Genomic DNA, 21,617 nt, shown 5'->3' on the forward strand with positions numbered 1-21,617 from the left:
TATAGATTTAGGAAACCATTTAGATTTGTGAATCCATTCTACTGATTTGTGGAACCCATTCACAGATGTGTGAATCCATTCTACAGATATGTGAATTTTGCAAAAAAGAAAAGAAAATAAAACCTCCATATTAAGAGGCTTCTGGGAAACCCTCCAGAGAGCTGTACATGAAGGCAATTTTAAAAGCATAATTCAATAATGATTCACAACACATAACAATTACTCTGTGATAATCCTAAAAATTTGTTGGCCTCAAAAAGGCTGCCATGGACTACAGGATTCAACTGTGATAGGCTTTTCTTTAATGGGGTGGGTTTGTGGTTACAGGTCATAAAATGTACAGGCTACCTATTTGGATCACATACACTGCACAAAATAGAAAGGAAATGTCCACTGAACATGTTACTTGACTTTTTTCTGATGCAAGAAAGAATTAGAAGATAAACAGTCCAAGTACTCTAATCTAGAACAACTGGATGTGAACTAAACATCTGCACTCTTCACAGTGCATTACAGGGAGAAAACCCATTTGGAATTAATCACCAGTACAAACTGATATTCTTGGCATTAACTTAAGTTTCAGACATTGGGATAAAAAGAGAATTGATCTGACCACAGTTAAAAAAACAACAGGGATTGTCCTTCTAATAACACAGAACATATTGTTGTGTGTACAGCACATAGCAAACTAGCTCCATGTCTGTGTGTTTGTTACCAGAGGTTAAGTCTGATCCAGTCATGAAAGTTATTAACAGTGCCAACACTGTTGCTTGGACCCCTCTGAAAGCAGCACGGAGATACGTTGTACCTCTTAGTTCAACACTTAAATGGCAAAGGCACAACACAACACTACTGACTACAGGAATCAATATATCATCTTAGAGAAGTAGATGTAATCACAATTTACCCTACTGAAACAAAGGTACCAGAGGCCTAATACTGAACCACACCTTTTCCTTGGATTCTCCATTATCCTAAAAGATACTTGCCATCATTTCAAAAGCCAATAATTCTAATTCAAAAAGACAAGTTATTCTAAGAGGTCTGTCATTTGAAGCTACGCTAACAGTTTGTTAGTGTTGTAAAAATGCAAAACGGCAGTAGAATCTGTAGGATGAAGGTTTAAAAGCTTAAAGCTAATAGAGGTTCAGTAGGCTTAGGCACAGGGGTACGTTCCCCCTGGTTGGAGGGGGGGGGGGGCGGGGCCGGGGCGCTTGGGCAGGTCCCTCAGAAGCCGGTCTCGATGCTGAGGGTTCGGCGGGTCACGTGTTCGATCTCTCCGGGGATGTACTCGAAGCTGGTCTGGTATTTGGCCAGCATCTTCAGCATCATGCGCAGGTTCAGCCACCACTGCTCCTTCGGCATGCGGTGTCTGCGGGAACACAATGCGCATGTGCATGCCTGTAGACAGCTACGAACACAGTCGCTAACATATAGCATATACAGACCTGGAAAGGAATGTTGTGCTCATTGGAGGGGGAATGGGCTATAAATCGCCTGAAAGACTGCAGCTTCAGCATGGCTGTTGTTTGATAATTGTTGCTTTTATAATGTTGGGCAAGCTTCTGTACTTTTATGTGTTTTAATACAGCAGTATGGAGCTGCAGCAAGCGTTTACTTCAGTAAATGCTTATCAAAGTAACCCTTATTAAAAATAACATAAGGATACAGGACAGCACTGCTCTCATATGCCTGCATGCATGTATTTACAAACCCACATATATTTACAGAGAGTATAGTAAGTGCTCATATTTTTAAGAAAATATAGGAATTTTTCTTGAATTGGAAGATGCTATACACTGAAGCAATAATGTTCTGGAAAGCCTTTCACAAATGTTTGGAACTTACTGCAAATACCCAATCGCCTCCAGGTATCTCTAAGAATATGGGCTTGTTTCACAAAAAATGTGATCAATTTGTTTTATAGGTTTTGCAAAGAAATCAAAATTTAAATGTAAAATCGCATAAAATTGTACAAAAATTGATATGCATTGTGAAGCATATTATTGTCCCATCAGGATCAAATGTACTGTTGGTCAACTAAACATTTATATTAATGTTGGCTTGCAAGCTAGCCAACAATAGCGCGTAATCATACTGAACATGGATTAGTTGTCTGCAAGCTACCTAGTATGGTTCTGGCAGCCACAGTCATTTTAGCTAGCTATCCAGCTCTGGATGCACATATTATTTGTGTCAGTGCAGGTTTGCTAGAGGCCATGTTTCCAAGTTGGAACCACCTCCATCCCACCCAACCCTGCTCTGCAGCACCCCCCCCCCCTGGGGAAAACTTGGATATCATGTGCATCTCATCCACCTGTACATAGAGACTGTGGTGTAAATGGCTTTCTTGCAATGGGCAGATATCAAGCAGGGCGGCACTCACTCAAAGTCCGTTTGAGACTTCAGTTCAGTCACAGGGCTGAAGGACAGCACTTTCCTGGTCATGCCGATCACGCAGGCCGTGTCCGGGGAGTTGGCGAACACACGCCCTGCGAAGGACCCGAGGAAGGTTCACAGATCCACACTCTGAATTGTGCTTCAGCAGCACTGGAAGAGCACTACTCTCACACACCTTGTCTGTACGTCTCGCTCATCTTCTCGGTGATCCACAGCACGGCCTTCACTCCGAGCTTCGTGCCAAAGTTTCTGTCAAAGGGTGTGGGGGCCCCTCCCTGGAGAGATACAGCACAGGTCATAGGTCACATGATGGATTCACACTGGATTTTATAAATACTAAAGTTGTCCTTATGTACATCACAGAGTTCCGTTATGGAAATAATTTCCAAGGAACTGTGCCAGTAAGATTCAAGCCACAATTCAAATAAACAATTCAATAATTATTCAGCAGTAATTCTAAGAAAGTTTTTTTTTAAAAGTGCACATATTTCACCTTCCTTCACACGCCCCCTACCTGCTGCAGGTGGCCAAGCACGTTCATCCTGCAGTCAAAGATGCCCTTGCCCTCAGCCGAGTACAGGTTGTGTATGAATTCAGTGGTGTAGTGCTTATTGGATTTCTCATTCCTGCAGGGAAGGGATACAGGGACATGCTCACTCCACAGTTTTTCGCCGCACGTCTGAAATGGACACCATGCCGCCATTGTTCTTTAATGCATCACTGAGGATCCGGCATCTTGTACTGTCAACAGGAATGTCAGCCAACAGGCTATGTTTATAGTGGCACTGTAAGTGATAAGGTGCAGTTGTGGCACTGCCGCAGACTGTCTAATATGTCATATCTACACGTAAAACATTTATCCATTTATAATGTTTGGCCTTGCATTACTTCAACACTTGTAACATATAATGGTAAACTGAATAGGATTTTGTTTATATGAATTTGGACTCCGGTTTTTCGAGGGCAGTTTTATCACCTGCACTTCAGTCATCGGTAAAAATATTTTCCTAAGCAATGGGAAGTATGCAATTATAAATGCAATTATATACATAAAGTGCAATTATACTATCTGCACAAAAATGGTTAAATAAGACTTAGAGACAATGAAATAGCCTGCAGTGGTGTAGGCGTATACTGAATGAAAGGTCAAAACAGATTATGAAATAAAAATGCAAGGTTGTGATCAAACTTGATCATGGTCAGTTGCTTAACAGTCTCCTCAGTAATTCTTTGGCAGTGCTTAGTGTTAACTTGCCAATTGGAAAAGCTTAGTCTTTCTTCATGAAAAGAGACGGTTAGAATTAAAAGGGTCTTTCTGGCTTCCGCCCAAATGGGACTCAAAAGTGCCACAATGTGAGCCTTGTATGCTGAATGTGCTGCATTTGGCATCAAGCCTCTGAGCATTGCATTTTACGCTTCAAACCTGTACCTTGCATTATCCAAGAGAAATGCAGTTACACTGTTGAAATCAACCCCAAAGGTCATTGCTGATGCAAAGCAGGCATTGCTGATGCCATCAGCTACTGAACTGTAACTAACCACTAATTGGAACTCTTTATAAAGGTCACTGAAGCACAGCTTTACGTTTGTGGACTACTTTATGCATTGTATCTTACGTTATTGGTTATTTGCGCTGCTGAGAAGCTGCCCAAATAGTTTTGTTGAGTTGAACTGAAATGTCAAATTGTAACTGATTATCGTTACTCAATCCAAAAGACATCTGGAATAGTTTGGTGTTGCTAAAGCGATTTAGCATTCATACTTGTTCAGTGTTAATTTGCTGTTTTTGGTTTGAGAGCATAAAGATTCAAGGATATCATAAAATTTAATTCTTAGTTACGTTTATGTTGTTTTTTCATTGTTTATTATTATTCCCTACATACAAACATATATTTTTCATCATTCATTCAGCTTTTTAAAAAGTCCTCTTATTGACAACATAGTATTCTCCAAGAGGTGAAGAAATGGTAGTTGTTATACAGTGTCACTGGCCAAGGACAATGATGGGGACATCAGTACAACAGAGAACATGCTGCCTGCAAGTATATTAAACACTCATATTACAGTGTATAAATATGCAGCGTTCATCATTTCCCATCACTGTCTTTCAGGATATCTAGAATAAATGGTTGTTCATATTTCCATCGATTCAGCGACAGATAACCTGTATTAACCAAACTAAGCTTCCCCATTTCAGAGAAGTGAGTCGGCTGATCACTCACCTCAGCACCAGGCCTCTCTGTATGTCATTCTTCATCTTCTCAGTAAGGTGCTCCACATTTGTCTGTTAACGAAAAGCATTACATTACATTACAGGCATTTAGCAAATGCACTTACCCAGATCAACTTACAAAATGTTTTTAGACTGCATTTACATTGCATCCATTTACAAACCCGGATATATACTGAAGCAATGCAGCTCAAGTTCAAGGGTACAATGGCAGGGTCTTACCCAGGAATTGAACCTGTGACCTTTAGGTTACAAGACCAGTTCCTTACCCATTATACTACACTGCCACCCCTGAAAAGCATTCAGCAGAGGAATGAAGCCGGGCGGTTTGAAAGCCCAAACGAGCACGCCGACCTCTTTCCTCGAGGCTCACCTTCAGGTCGTGGATGTTGAAGGGCTCCTCAAAGACGTAGGCGGCGTCGGCCCCCACGGCGATGCCCGTGGTGGTGGCCAGGTAACCGCAGTAACCGCCCATGGTCTCCACCACGAAGACGCGCCTCTTGGTTCCCGAGGCGGACTGCTTGATCTTGTCACAACTCTGGGGACAGGGTACAGAAACGGGCCACGGTAGCATTAAATGCCTTCTTCACCTACCATTGCCTATGCATCTGCTCTGTGGAACAAACAGCGAGGGATTCCTTCCAGGAATTAGTCAGGGGAAACTACGGGTACTGTATATGCGGGATCAAACCCGCAACCTTCGCAGCCACGTAGCACAGTGGCCGACAAGAGAAACAGTCCACGATTTTGCCATCGGAATGTGTCGTAAATACATGCGTCGTAAATATCACAAGCAGGGGGAATTTACAAATCACAGAAATACGTACACACCACAGCCGCATAGAGTAGTGCTTAGAGTGCATTAACACAATGCAGTGGAGCTGGTCCAGAAAGTAAAAGCCCATCAAAGATTTATAGTAATTTAAACCCTCAGCTCTTCCTCCACCTCAATCCCCCCAGCCTCTCTCTCTCCCTCTCTTCTCAGTTCTCACTCATGCATGATTGTGAGTTAAGATTGCACTTCTCAGTCAGCAAGCTAGCTATCTTGCTGAGCTTTTCTTGCGTTCAAATACAGTGACGAGCCCAACTGTTCAGACAGAAATACTTTTCCATAAGCATGAGGCAAAATATATTTCAGGGGTCCAGTCAACAAACTCATCCCTGTGAGGAGCACAGTCAGCCCCTCAAGAGCCCTGTTCACACCCTCCACCCACACCTTAAACAAACCGAGCTTTGAGCAACTAGGAAAGCAAACACATAAAACACACAACAGCTCTTTTCAAATGCATTTTATGTTTTTGTACGCTTGTGAGTGAAGAGCTAAAAGGACAATTTCCCCCATGCTAACATGTATTTACTCAGAACTTTCTGAGGTTTTATGGCTCCCACCGAATCTCACATGATCTGTGAGCGGTGAGACAAACCTGGACTTTGACTAGGCACCCGTCATTCACACAAGGAACTGGACTCGCACCAACATGAAAAGCCTGGGAAAGCTTTGCGTAATCCCTGTGTAACACAGAACGCTCCCTCCCCCAGTGATATGGCAGGCAGAGGTGAAGCCCGATAAGGTTAGCGGGAATAAGGGGCGTGGCCTCTGCCCACCTCCATGGCGGCGTTGACGGCAGTGTCGGCGCCCAGGCTGAAGTCAGTCCCGGGGACGTTGTTGCTGATGGTGGCCGGGATGACGCACATGGGGATGCAGAGCTCGTCGTAGTGGCCGCGGGCTTCCACCAATTGCAGCACACCCTCGTAGGCCTGCGGGAGATACAAACACACACGAACACGCACACGCACACGCACACACGCACACACACGCACACATGCGCACACGCACACACACACACACACACACACACACACACACACACACACACACGCACACACGCACACACGCACACACACACACACGCACACACGCACACACGCACACACGCACACACACAGGCGCACCCACAAAGAAATGAGCACACACGCCCATGTCCACACACAGTCACACAGACACACAATGAAAAAGAAAAATAAAGAGATTATTTCTGACCCAGTTTCATTCAGACAAATAATTCTGTGTTCTTTAGAAGGTGTGCCATTTTAAATTTAACCAAACAATACACATATCTACAAAAAAAAAAAACATTTATAAGCAGTGCGACAGGGCTGTCAGTGCATGCAGCGATCCGAGTGAATATTTCATGTGAGGAAACAAAATGGAGGAGGGCGAAGTCACCTCAAACCCTCCTACGACCAACAGGGACTGGATTCCATATTTGCCGATGCTGCCCACAATTTTCTCCATGCAGGAATTCGGAAGAGTTCTGGGAAAACACGAACACAACCATTTCCAGTAAAAATAACCTGCATCGATACGCTCAATAGCACAAGAGGAGATCGGTACATCACTTGAGAGAGCAGTGTGTCTATGAATAGCACTAAGTAGCAGTGGGAACAAGGCAGGCTGTCAGCTGCAGGAAGCACTGATGTTCACTAGCCCAGCCTCTCTCTCTCTCTCTCTCTCACACGCACGCGCACGCACGCACACACGCACGCACGCGCACACACACACCTACCGTTTCGTCCCCAGCAGTGAGCCACCCTGGCCAGTCCAGCCTCCCACATCGTGCCAATTTGCCTCAGTCACCTTAAAGATTCCAATTATTCAACAATTACAATGTCAATAAATCTGTCTTTCTACTTCACTGTGTATCATTAAAACGATCACCATAAAAAATAAAGGAATATCAGGCCTTTGCTATAGTAGACGGCGGCATAATTACACAAACATTAATGATAGCACTACTGTATCCATCCATTCTTTGCTGACAGGTATTCATATACGAGTCATTCTTTGTTGTGGAATGAGTGAGATAACAGGTGACTGAACACTGAGTTGGTACTGCTCCACGGTCACACAGACAGAATGCTCACCGCTCCTTGGGCCAGGCCCTCAAAGCCGTCGTTAATGGTGCAGACCCTGTGACCCTGAGCAAGCCCCACCCTCACCGCCGACCTCACGGCCGCGTTCATGCCCGCAGCGGGGGCGCCCACGTTCAGAATCGCCATGGAGAAGTTGCTCTGGTGAGACAGACAGACAGGCAGACAGGCAGTCAGACAGGCAGACAGTCACAGGCTGTAGCACAGTGCGCTTGCAGAGAGAAAAGGAGAGTGTGTCTGAAGTCATCAATATTGTTTGGGAAAAGCACGCTCAGTACCTTAGACTGAGCAGGTTTCTGATGGGCCAGCAGTTTGTATGTGTTCCAGTTATTCTCAAAGCTCCTGTAACACAGTCAGAAAAGCACATTACAGCACTAACAAAACAGCAGTCCACAAAATCAGGCACACAAACTCACAGACAAGCAGGCACGCACGCACACACACACGCACGCACACACACACACAGCTGGCATCACATCACTCACTTCCCCCGAAGCTGGATGGCTTCTTCAAATCTCTGCTCATTCATGGCCTTCTGCACCTCCTTAGTCTGCAGCACAGAGAATAAGTTTCAGTTCAGTGCATCTCACAAAGACACAGACACAGTGCATTATAGTGCATCTCACACACACATCTACAGTGCATTACAGCACAGCCACAGTGCATTACAGTGCATCTCCCAAAGACACATCTACAGTGCATTATAGTGCATCTCCCAAAGGCACATCTACAATGCATTACAGCACAGTCACTTCTAAAGTCCACTACATTTCACACAGAAATCCCTGCAGTTCACTACATTAAAGCCACAGATCTCTAGTTCACTACATGACACACCTGGACAATTCATTACATCTCATAGACGCTTCTACACTTTGTTCAGGGTTCATACACTTTTTCACCAATGATTTTCAATGACTTTTCCATGACTTCTCCACAACCTTTAACTGAATTTCCATGACCAAAACAAATGACTTTATCTCTGCGGGACGATTTAAAATTATTTATTGTAACACTAAGTAAACTCAGGTCTGCATCTGAAACATATGGTGCCTCTCTAAAACAAATAAACACCAGACAGACACACTTAGATACATTCTCTCATATTTTAATTCGAATAGTTTAACATTTTTGTCAATGTCTCAAACAGGGCTCGAAATTGCGACCATTTTGGTCGCATACGCTCCCGAAATTTAATCTGTGCGACCTCGAAATATAATTAGGAATTTTTTTGCGAGTGCAAATAATTGTTCTGGTGCGACCTTTTTTTTTTTTCTTTTTCGAGTCGAACGTCTCTTTCTCTGTACATTCGCTAGTTAGTACACTCAGTATGTGCCTTGTGAGCTGACGGTGACCCTTCTAACCAATCGTGAGCTTGACTTTCTTACCTTTAATGCTGATTTTAAATAGGTTAATATTAGCCTTCAATCACCCCTTTCGCTGCACTCCACTGTCACGCGACACAGAGAGCTAACGCGTTAACTAATGTTACCTGAAGACAAAAGTTTATGTTCAATCTATTAGCGTTATAGAAAGCTGAAAAGTTGAAGCGAAAGATTACGGCATTTTTTTAAAAATGTTAATGTAGTGTTTTGTGTAGCGACCTGGTTGAAACAGCTAATTTCTCCGATGCAGTTTACTGGAGGTTGATTTAATTAGCGGTATTAATGTGACAAGAAGCGCTTTGTCGTTTGAATGCATAACACGCAATTGCTTGAAGATTCGACACATTTTAGGCGTGACAGTTTAACTGTTACTTGTAAACCATACTGTTATATTGTCGTTTATCAATAAAAAATCGATTGCACATATTGTTGGTGCTCCTTACATTTTGGTGGGTGCTCCTAACTTTTTGAAGTTGGGAGCACCAGTGCTACCAAGTAAAAAAGTTGATTTCGAGCCCTGATATATTATTGAAGCTGCACTTCCCTGGCATATTGTCGGCACAGTAGGGCCTATGTTTACTAACTGCTACATTAGCAGAAGCGTGCCTGTTGGGCGTGCCTGTAAACAGACTGAGCCAGACCGAATTAACTTCTCTCACCACCAAAATACCGGGAAGGTTACGTGCCAGTTTACGTTTTATTACTATACATACTATTTTTATGATTGGATTAATTAGTAATTATATTTGATGCAACTTTAGCTATATTTCCATTACTTTTCAAAAAATATTATTTTCCATAACTTTTCCAGGGCCTGGAAATTGCATTTTAAATTTCAATGACTTTTCCAGGTTTTTCATGACCGTACGAACCCTGTTTGTTTCATCTAGCATAGGCAATTTTATAGCTCAGCATAGGCACTGAGGTCTCAACATCACTGGAAAATGCACAGGTTTGTTTTTCCTGTGCCGTGCAGTGGGGGGGCGGGGCTTACCATCTGCACACACTCCATGAGGGGCAAGCGCATGGCCTGGTTGCCCGACAGTCCAATCACACACGCCGGGGTCTCAGGCGTGGCCTCCAGCAGCGCTACCACTGCCTCCACTCCCATTTTACTGCTCTGTGGAGAGAGGAACACATTCAGTTACTGACAGACAGAGAGAGACAGAAAAACACAGACACAAAGACACACACACAGTCACAGAGACACATACACAGACACACACACACACCACCCCACACTGATTTACCAAGCATATTCACATAATCATCTACCATTATTGAGAAAAACTGTTTAACGATTTCCTATTTCATGGAACACAATTACACAAATAACAGCATGCATTCTTCTACCTAATCTTCCGTCCCTCTGAGACTGAGACCTTCACAGAAAAATTGAGGCCTTCACAGGAAGCTATGTCCACAGAAGGAAATCCTTCACTCCTTCACTAACCTGAATGCCGTCCAGCCTGACATCCCCAAAAAGACTATACCCACGTGATTTGACGATTATGATGATACCGTGTTTGTTTTATTATTGCAGGTCACTGAGGAACGGGCCCTAAAGAAGCTGAGAAGCACACAAACAGGAGCCATAAACAAAGCTTGGAGGCCTAAGAGGCTGTTTTTGTGGCCCTGGGAAAACCATTCACCACCAAATCAGCAACCATTCCAATTTAACTCAAAATGTCAGATCATAATTTTTGTTTCATGCATGCTCAGTTAAAAAGGTAGAAAGCAATACACTATCAGAAGATACACTCATCAGCAGCAATATTCTTTTGTGAACCTGAAAACCTATGAACTGATTTTTAACCATTGTAGGCCTAAATGCCTGTCTTCTGCTTGCTTCACATAAGCTGTTGCTCATCGGCAACAAGGCCTGATATAAGGAAACTTAAACAGGCAATATGCTGTACAAGGCACTTGGAGGGAAGCCTAGTTTATTTTGTTTTAAAAATGCAGTGCTGTTAATGTATGAGCAACAATGATTCTTATTGACATGTCACATTTAAGTCTCGTAGGCTACCTGTGTAGGGTTTATTGTTAGAATGAAAGGGGCTTCTTTGTTCACAGACACAATGAAGGAAAGTAAGAACCTAAATAAAGAACTGTGCAACTGTGTTGTCTCCACCCTCTTTGTGACTGACGCATCGTGTTGTCAGTTTCAGCACCACGAGCTGTCCATTCCGACAAGTCATTCATTGATGCTTTAAGCAGTGTCACCCATCTTTAAAAAACTATCCAGTTAAAGCGTTATTGAATTACAGGACATTTAAATATTGAAGTGGAATATAGCCTAATTCACATATTTTCAAATGTTCAATTAAATGTTGAGAAAAACAAAAAAGTTAAAAAAATTTAAAGGCTAGTTCAGATCGTTCAAGATTTGCAAGGTGACCAGCTGCAACTGGTGACTCTCAAGGTCTGCAACATTCTAAAATTGACCTGTTCACATCAAAGTGACAAGATGAGACATTTCTTACAGTTACCACAGCAATGATTCTATCCTCCAACTTTTATAGTTACTTCCTTGTCGGTTGCAATACTCATCTGGCAAATATCTATAGGTCAAAATAGCGAAAGTGGATGAAAGTAGTGCCGATAGTGAGATGCTTGCTGTAGCAGCAGTACCGCTAATAAAAGCAAGGCTTTGTAAGAGCCGAACATCCAGCGGCCGTGTGTGCTCTAGCACCCGCTACAGGGAGCGTACGCACGGTTGTGCAAGGGCCTAGATTTACCATCGCTTTTTTAACGTCACCCGTCTTTTCCCTGAGCAGCGTGCTCAACGAAGAGCTGGTGTCACTGTTGATTCGGGACTACGCTATTCCTATGCCGCGCGCTCTTTAATGAATTAGCACAGTGAACTTTTTTAAATGTATGTTGTCACTAGTGCAAACACCACCAACCCCCTGCACTCCCCCTCCCATCCACACCACGCCAATGCCCACTAATACCACATTTTCTATGGGATGCACAATGCCTCAACTTCAATATACCACAGGCTTTTTTAAAGACACATCTGACCTGCCAATTCGGATGCCTTCTACACGTTGCGCACGAAAGGTTGCCTCAGTCATGCAACGCCGTTCATGTGATATCCAGCGCCACTTTCACCGAACGGCCATTGCAAAAGTGACACTGCCAGAGCGACGGGCGCAACTCACCAGCACCCTGTCGAAAGCGGAGGGCGTGCCGCCCCTCTGCACGTGACCCAGCACCGTCACCCGCGTGTCGTACGCCAGCCGCTTCACCACCAACTGCAGGGAGGGAGAGAGAGAGAGGGGGGGAGAGAGAGAGAGGAGGGGGGAGAGAGAGAGAGTGTGGGGGGGAGAGAGAGGGGGGGGCGGAGGGAGGGAGAGAGAGAGAGGGGGGAGAGAGAGAGAGAGAGAGAGAGGGGAAGAGATAGAGTGAGAGAGGGGGAGAGAGAGACAGAGAGAGAGAGGGGAAGAGATAGAGAGTGGGGGGGGGGAGAGAGAGAGGTCAGATTGCAGCCATCTGTCTAAAGAAACCTGGTCTAAGCACTCCTCCTCTTGCAGGCAGTAATCACACACCACTGCTCTGGTGTCCCACGGTCAAGAGTAGGGAGAGCGGGACAAACTCACATCCTTCACGTAGCCGGATGTGATGGGCTTGCCGTTCTTGTCGATGGCCCCCTCCGCGATGATCACGATGTTGAGCCTGGAGCCCTTACTGCGACTCTGCAGGAGCACAGCACGTGTCAGACAGGGCGCTTCCTTCATTAGGGCTCAGTCCAGCCAGCAAGGGCCAGCTCCAGTCTCACCTCCCTGATGCCGGCACACACCCTAATGTCACCTCCTCATAACTGGGACACGCCAGAATCTCACCTCCCCAAAACAGACATATGCCCCATTCTAACCCCCCAAAGCGGACATATGCCCCATTCCACCTCCCCAAAACAGACATATGCCCCATTCCACCTCCCCAAAACAGACACAAGCCCCATTCCACCTCCCCAAAACAGACATATGCCCCATTCCACAAGCCCCATTCCACCTCCCCAAAACAGACATATGCCCCATTTCACCTCCCCAAAACAGACATATGCCCCATTTCACCTCCCCAAAACAGACACAAGCCCCATTCCACCTCCCCAAAACAGACATATGCCCCATTCCACCTCCCCAAAACAGACACAACCCATTCACCTCCCAAAACAGACATGCCATTCACCCAAACAGACATATGCCCCATCTCACATCCCAAAAACAGACATATACCCCATTCCACCTCCCCAAAACAGACATATGCCCCATTCCACCTCCCCAAAACAGACACAAGCCCCATTCCACCTCCCCAAAACAGACATATGCCCCATCTCACATCCCAAAAACAGACAAATGCCCCATTCCACCTCCCTGATACAGGCACAGCGCCCACATGCTCACCTCCCGAACGCCAGCCATGTGCCATCCCACCACCTCCTCGGGCCTCCATAAAGCCAGTCGGCCCCTGACGCCAGCGCAGACACCACAGCCAAATACCTGCACACCGCACAGACACCCGCGTCAACAGGCTACGGCTGGCCGACCACTCACATCCTCAAATGACAGGGACTGGTTTTTTCAGCTATCGTAAGCCACAAACCTGTAGTACGTATCTGGTGAGCAGTTAGGATGTGTTTTGTAGTGGGTAACCATAGGGACCCTTGCCAGTTTTAGCCAAATCTAGCTCAAGTTATAAATGTACACAGTTGCAAATTTTGAGTCTTTTGACAGTTTTCCCATGAACTGAAAATCTCTGTGCGAGCAGTTTATCGCTGACTCATAGCTTCATACTTTAATTAGTAAATTATAGTTCAGTGCGTAAATGATATACGCATTTAATTTGCACATACACCCAGAAAGTCACCATCAAACTGTACACATAATTATTTTGTATTTTTTCCAGATTTGTTTTCACTCATGTAATTACATGGATCAGCCATCCTAATGGTTTCTTTCTTTCCACTTCATATCCCCAAACATGAAGCTAAAGGGTCAATCATATCCCTTCTCCCCTGTTGCAGTGGGGAATAGATAAGCGTGCGCACCAGGCAGAACTCACCCGCAGTGTCGACCCATCACCTCCAGGACAAACGTGCGCTGGTGACTGTAGAGCACAACACACGCACTCATGTGAGCATAAACTAGAACAGTCCCAGGGTCTTCACACACACACTGAAAATCCATACATATTGCCAGCACGTATTTATTACGTAGTGCAAAAACATGGAGCGTTAAAAGCATGTATGGATCTCATCACAGGGAAAAAAATAAATCAATAAATTTCCTACAGAGACTCAGCAGAGTTGTGCTATCAGAAACCAGCCTCAGCTGTGCTGTGCTACACATCCATCCTTAAGGAGTGCTGTACCAGCCTCAGCTGTGCTGTGCTACACATCCACCCTTAAGGAGTGCTATACCAGCCTCAGCAGTAAGATTCCTCTCATTATATTAATCCTCTTTCTCCCCTACCTTCTGCCGAACAGCCAGTGCCTCCATTTAATCTTAAAATTCCCATTTTATCAACCTATCCCCAGCAGATGGCACTACTTGTCATTACAAAATCTAAAGAAACACACAACTCAAATAAATCAGTAACTGCCTTCAGTCAGTGAACCGAATAATCACGAGAAACTATATTCTCACATTAATACAAACCAAATACACTCAAATAGCAATACGGGTAGAACTACCAGATAATTTGCACAAAAACAGAAAAAAGATAAATATAAATGACATGCCAGTGTTTATTAATACATTAGAAAACCGTTTACTTAATAAATCGCAATGACCCCAAAGTAATAACAAACTGAAAATTAATCAAACACAGACATAACACAACTGTCACTAGGCAGGAAGGTAAGAGCAAGGCAAAGTACACCCCGTACTCCACGATACAATAACCCGGTTCAACAGTCCAAATTAGTATTTGGTTCGATATTTCAAGAGGAAGGAACGCTTGTGTTCCACGTCAGTCTACTTCAGTTAGGCAACCTGACGGAGAGACGCAGGTGATGTGCAAAGACTGTCCTTTTCAGTTACTCTTTCTGAACCGCATGAATGGACACAACAAACAGCCGTCTGGGAACACGTCCAGCCACAGAGCGGCCAGCCCGGGCCAATGCTAAACAGGAAACAAGTGGACTGTGAAAGAGAAAAGCATGGAATCTGAATGAGAGGTCTGTACTCAGGCAGCGGAGGAATGCATTCGCCCGGCACGTATCCCACAATCCACCAGTCCCAGAGAATGTTAGCAACTACAGATAAATCCTAGCTCATTGACCATCATTCCAGAATTCAGTCTATTACTGATTCTTGAATCTAGTGATTTGTGGCTACCATTGACAACGGTAACTGTACCGATACAGCTCAGTAAACAGGTTTAGTATCATGAAGCACAAAGAACAGCTGCAGCTAGCTACAGGCTCAATATTATTAACGTGCATATGTTACTTACATTGACCCACTAAAATAACAGTAAAGATAACATTCTTAAACATCTTAAGAGATATTTCATTAGCATTTTTAATAGGTGACAAGACCAAAAATAATTATCTCAAAGCTACTAGTTAAGATTATTTTTCATTTGTGATGACAAGTCAGTGATTCAAAGCTGTTTTGTTTTGAAAGAGTATGAGAAGACGAGTTGGTATCATTAGAAATACAGAGTGAGGCAGGAAGAATAAAAACAAATGGGTGTACAACTGACGAACGCAGGACAAGGGGGTTGCTTCACAAGACCAGGTACCTGGTTATTTCCTCAGTAATGTTTTACTAGCAAGAACAGAACAGCTCAGGTAAGTTACACAATAAACAAAAGGTCATGAAGCACTAACCAGCAGGCAAAAAGGAAGCAATTCACTAAATGAAATTCTAAAACCTTAAAAATATCGTCTTTACACATCCAAATCTCTTCACCACAAAACATTTTATTGCCACAAAGAAAAGTTGGAGTTCCCAACAAAATAATTACCACAGCCATAAATGCATTTTTAACAGAAGTATTGAGTATGATGCTGTGATTGGTGGAGGCGTGACTGTGACTCTGACCTCTGAGCAGTGGTGGTGATGGCGTCGGTGATCTCCATGATGCGGTGGAGGGCGGAGTCTGCGCCGATGGTCATGTCCGTGCCACAGAAGTCATTGTCAATTGAGCCGACCAGGCCCACAATGTTCAGGTGGGTGTACTGCTTAGCCAGAGACTCTGTGATCCTCCCTAGAACGTGTTGAGTGACACAGAGCAGAGGAAGACAACTGACATGTTACACTGAGACACAGACACATTTAATACACTGCACTGAGCTTACAACAGACACAGACACATTTAACACCACACTGGGCCTATAACAGACACAGACACATTTAATACCCTAGACTGAGCCTACAACAGACATAGACACATTTACTACACTACACAGAGCCTACAACAGACACAGACACATTTAACACACTACACTGGGCCTATAACAGAGACACAGACACATTTAACACACTACACTGAGCCTATAACAGACACAGACACATTTAATACACTACACTGGGCCTATAACAGAGACACAGACACATTTAACACACCACACTGGGTCGTTAACAGACACAGACACATTTAATACACTACGCTGAGCCTATAGCAGAGACACACAAGCAGCTAACACAGTGTACCAAGTCAGTAACATACACAGCAAAAAACGCTGTGCTGTCCAAGTCCGAGTCTATAACACAGAAAATGTACATTTAGGCTTTTGCAAAAGCTCTTACACAAAGAAACTTAAGTAAGTTCACACATGCAGGTTTAGGCAATGAACAGTGCTGCTGCCAAGTCACTGGGGTCACAACCAATAGTAGTAGGTTACCACTGTTGAAATTACTACACCAAGTATAAAGGATGTGTCATCCACCCCGTCATTAATGCTGATGTCTATACAAAAAACAAACATTTTCTGATTGTGTCTGAAGACATTCAAACCCTGCTAAACTGTAGTGTAGTGAGCCTGCAACTTAACTTCTCTAGTTCATTTGAAAATGCCAATTTTATGAATAAATTGGTAAATTACTTGTTTGAATGCTGTAATTATCGAGAGTGGAACAACTGCACTCCTCCTCACTAGCTCAAAAAGGCGTAATACTTTTAAAACTACACTAATATGAGAATATACTGTACTACATAAGGCTCATTGTTACTACATTGTTTTTGGTTTTTCATTTTTCAAAAAGAACACAATTTTTTATTTGAACAATAACTGAAAACAATGAGCCTTACGTACACTACATGAGACTGCGACAGATGTTCCGCGCACAAAATGGCCGCCGAGGAAGGACTCACCCTCGGTGACGAGCTCGGCCAGCAGCCCGCTCCACTCGCTGCGGAAGATGTTGGCCCCGGTCAGGCTGCCGTCCCCGCCGCACACGCACAGGTTGGTGATGCCGCGCTGGACCAGGTGGAAGGCGGCCGCCAGACGACCCTCGCGCGTGACGAAGGCCTTGCAGCGGGCGCTGCCAATCACCGTCCCGCCCTGGAGGAACAGCACAAGGTTTCCATAGGAACCAGGGGAGGAACGCCGACTGGGCAGATCTATTTGTGAGGCTCATGATTTGATATCTGATCTGATTTTACTGATGCAATCCGCTGCATCGCTATGCTATGGACTGTAGGAGCAGATCTAGCCAGTAGCATCTCAGACTGCACCGGGGCACCATTAGTGAAATGGAGGCAGCTGAGACGTGTGTAAAGTAGGACAGAAGAGTACCCTGACCTCAACAGGCCCCATGGCGCATTCGTGAGGCTTCAGTCAAGACACAGAAATAGAAAATGATCTTTAATCCTAAAACTAAGTCATTCGGAGAGTGTACCAGTGTACCTGGAAAGGCACTGGAAAATGACACTTCACTACTAGGACTTGTGGCAATTTTGAACAGACTGATGGGCTGTCCACAATGATGTGAAAGGGAATGGGAAATTCACTTACTCACAGGTGCAGCCTTACCTGCGTTTACAGCAGGTATACTGCAACAGTGGCTCATTCATGGCAAGGCAAATAAACAAACAAGGACAAGGCCAGCAGAACAAATTTATCACCCATACGATTCAACAGTCCAACAATAAGCTTAACAGAAAGGAGCATGGCACACATCAACGGTAAGCAATAATCAGCCAGACAGGAGACGGTGTGGTGCTTATTTAGATCTTTATCACTTCTAGGGCTGAGAACTGAGAAATCAAAGCAAACCCAGAGCAGCTATTAAACTGGCTATTCCCACTGTGGAAAATAAGCCTTGTCAAATGCACACCGTCAACAGCCATTCAGCCAAACTGGTGTTAATGAGCAGTGCTCCAGCTCATGCAGAAACACACCTTACCAGCTAATAGCCAATTAGAACTATACAGGGGAAGGGAGGATAGAGAGATGGAGAAAAGAACGAGTGAGTGCTGGAAAAACACCACACAACCGGATTCTGCAGGATCAGCAGAGGGACTGAACACACCTGACATAAGGAACAACGAAACAAGGTACAGTGGCAATTCTTTACAAAAAAAAAACAACTTCCATTGGGTGGCTTCTCCTGTTAAGAAAGTGTTCTCTAGTATGTGGATGGGCCCACTGGTGTGGCACTATGCCAGTGCTGACTGTGGACAGCAGCCCAGCAGGATGGCACATACCGGTCCTTAAGCCACAGCCTAACTGGTGGATTGACAACTGGAAGAAGCAGTAGCTTGACGCCACGTGTTTTGGCGGAGGGCGTGTGCTTCTCCGCGCGCTCCCGAATTGACAGAGGAGGTTGCAGCAATGAGCATGAGGCCACAAATCAGGCCCTGGAAATCGGGCTTAAATTAAACAGGGCTTACATTAATAAAAGATATTTAAATATTGCATGAGTAAATTCGTTTCAACTTGGCTAATATTTTCACACAGAATATTAGTGTAGACATGAAAGCATGCCTGTCATATTCTGATGTATTTTAAAAACAAAAAAATACAAAATCAGTCAACAAGTAATCTTGAAAAATCTTAACAATAGGCTTTTCTTTTTTGTATTTTTTCTGGAGTGCTTTATCTTTTTCTCGTAGGAAGGAATACACCTGAACCATATTATGAACCTAACCTGTTTTGTGCATGGTCTCCACAGACCAATGTACATCATAGATGGGAAACATACCAAAATAATTTTTACAAAAGAAACACAAGAAGTGATGATGACAACAGCCATTCAGTCCATCTCGGTTCATAACTTGCCAACAAACTAGCAGTGGTGTGCCCCCAGCACTGTGTCAACCCTTGTACTGAACACCCCTACATAGCCTTGCTCTTATTTCATCATTTTCCATGACTGCTATATCACATGCATCCAGGATGATGAATACGAATGAAAGGCAGTACTGCTATGGATGTGCTATTTAAAACAGCATCTTGATTTAGTGTCCTACTGATGTGTTACTCGATCCATCCCTCCATTATCTATACCCGCTTATCATGGGCAGGCTCGCCAGGGGTGCTGGAGCCTATCCCAGTGTGCACTGGGTGAGAGGCAGGAATACACCCTGGACAGGCTGCCAATCTATCGCAGGGCACACACACCATTCACTCACACACTCATATTAGCCTACAATTAGCCTACCTGCATGTCCAACTCTTTGGACAGTGGGAGGAAACTGGAGTACACGGAGGAAACCCACACGGACATGGGGAGAACATACAAACTCTTCACTGCAGTCTTTCCGGCATATTCGGGCAAACGTTCATCTCAGCCTGTGCTTTGAATGCCAATCTGACTTCCGGGGCGGGGAATAATCTCAACAGGGCTACAGACAGACATAGTCCTATCTCTAAAAAAAAACAAAAAACTCTTGCTTACCAGCTGGATGATGTTGGTCACGCTCTGCCAGTTAGCAAGCTTGATGTTGTCACCCCCATCCACCAGCCCTTGGTAACCCTGAGGGAAATCTATCCAGTTAAATATACAAAAATGCAAATAAAATCTGCATCCAGCAGCTGCAGTTCTGGATTAAGCAACCTCACTATGGGATTATGCACATTACAAATGAATTTTAGAGGTAAGAAACTAAAGGGAATGCTATTTTGTGTCTGCTTCATCCGCCCACACAAGAGCTCATGGACTCCGCTTGGCGAGACAAACGCACCTCATAGATGAGATAGACCTTGGCTCCCACATATATGCCCATCCGAGTCACTGCACGGACGGCGGCATTCATACCTGTCGTATAAAGTTAAGGGCGTGTTAACTGACTGCCATTATCATTCAGGACACCTGTTCATGATTGCGCAATTCAGAAACAATTCAACCATTATCTCAAATAATATCTTGTGCACCGATTAAGGATTAAAGGTTTAAGCAGCAACAGATAACCTTGATATTACCTTCAGGGCACAGCCTTCATAGCCGTACAATTAAACAAGACAATGTGGCAGCCAGTCAGAGTTCACATATTTGAGAGTTGACCTTGTATGTGTCTGACAAAGCCACAATTCGCCTTTGGCGCAATAAAAAAAATCCAAACGCTTCCTGATCTCCGGCACGTAGAAAAAGCAATCCACATGAACACACCCACTCACGTTAGTAACGTTGCTGAGCTCCACTCGGTCGCGAAGTCGCAGTATGTTACGAACATTACATTTGGGAATCACCACAGATGACATTTGTAGTTCCTAGATACTTATATTTTTGCTCTTATCGTCGTATACGCAGTGTTTGTACCAATCTTTGCTACTAGTGATATAAAACAATACTAGCCACAGCACAGCTATGTAACATTAGGCCTATCTCTATAACAAACGATTTACTGAAACATGGCAGGGAAGCATGGGGACCATGAACAAGAACAAATGTTCATGAAACGCCAATGGCCCTTTGAGGCGTGCATCAGGGCTGCTGCACCGCTCATTCCCAGCTGCAAACAATGTAAACGTTCCCCAGCAAGCCAGAATCGTTAATTTAGAATAGCTAGAATCGCTTGTAATTTTGTGACATATACATGTGCACATGGTACACTATAATTAATAACGCGTTCTTCAGCACATCACGTTCTCTAATTTTTTTATTGGTTTTACGTGCAGAATACGAATGAGTAGCTATACGTGTCTACCTTGAGCATCTCCTCCACTTGTCAGTACGGCGATGGCTTTACCAGCCCCCGTCATTCGTAGCTTTTCCAAATCCAGCGACGTCATGTTGGAAGACCGCTGACGACTTGAAACCTGTACCGCAGAAGTTTTATTTAAAAATGGATAAAATACTTATTTCCTATGGAGAAACGATACCGACCCACTTCTTTACAGAACCTGCAGCCCCCCTTCGCATGTTCTTTTCGGCTTACTTTTTTCTGCGAGAACAGTTGGCTCCTCCCAGTCTGACACAACACAGTGATCTGGGATTGGTTCCCTTTTCCTATTCCGCTACTTCATTTTACCCAAGATTTACACAATTTTCCATCCTCAATTGTGTCCTCATATCTATAAGATATAAGGTGGATATAAGGCTACAAATGTATCTACACGAGAAAGCCAAGGATATAATCTTAGTATGTTGATATGAATACCGTTGCATATAATTGTGGAAAAGAGCTTTTACAAACGCATTCGCTTGGCCTATTCAAAAGACATGCTATACAATAAATGTTTTTAATATTTAAGAATGTTAATATAAAGGTTT

At 44.1% G+C, this 21,617-nt stretch overlaps 1 protein-coding gene across 1 annotated transcript; it reads right to left on the reverse strand.

The window, feature by feature from the left end:
* Positions 1-279: 279 nt before the first annotated feature.
* Positions 280-21,276, reverse strand: pfklb (phosphofructokinase, liver b). The gene is made up of 22 exons (XM_064327560.1): positions 21,052-21,276; positions 20,089-20,162; positions 19,803-19,880; positions 17,275-17,464; positions 16,002-16,167; positions 14,014-14,058; positions 13,378-13,451; positions 12,552-12,679; positions 12,114-12,206; positions 9,941-10,066; positions 8,047-8,111; positions 7,840-7,903; positions 7,556-7,702; positions 7,198-7,268; positions 6,858-6,945; positions 6,236-6,388; positions 5,004-5,168; positions 4,623-4,684; positions 2,915-3,026; positions 2,576-2,675; positions 2,387-2,492; positions 280-1,372 (listed from the first exon to the last, which is right to left on the reverse strand). The coding sequence occupies exons 1-22, from the start codon at positions 21,134-21,136 to the stop codon at positions 1,228-1,230; spliced, it is 2,337 nt and encodes a 778-aa protein (XP_064183630.1). The 5' UTR covers positions 21,137-21,276; the 3' UTR covers positions 280-1,227.
* Positions 21,277-21,617: the final 341 nt, after the last annotated feature.

This window comes from Anguilla rostrata, chromosome 3, assembly GCF_018555375.3.
Source record: "Anguilla rostrata isolate EN2019 chromosome 3, ASM1855537v3, whole genome shotgun sequence".
NCBI lineage: Eukaryota > Metazoa > Chordata > Actinopteri > Anguilliformes > Anguillidae > Anguilla > Anguilla rostrata.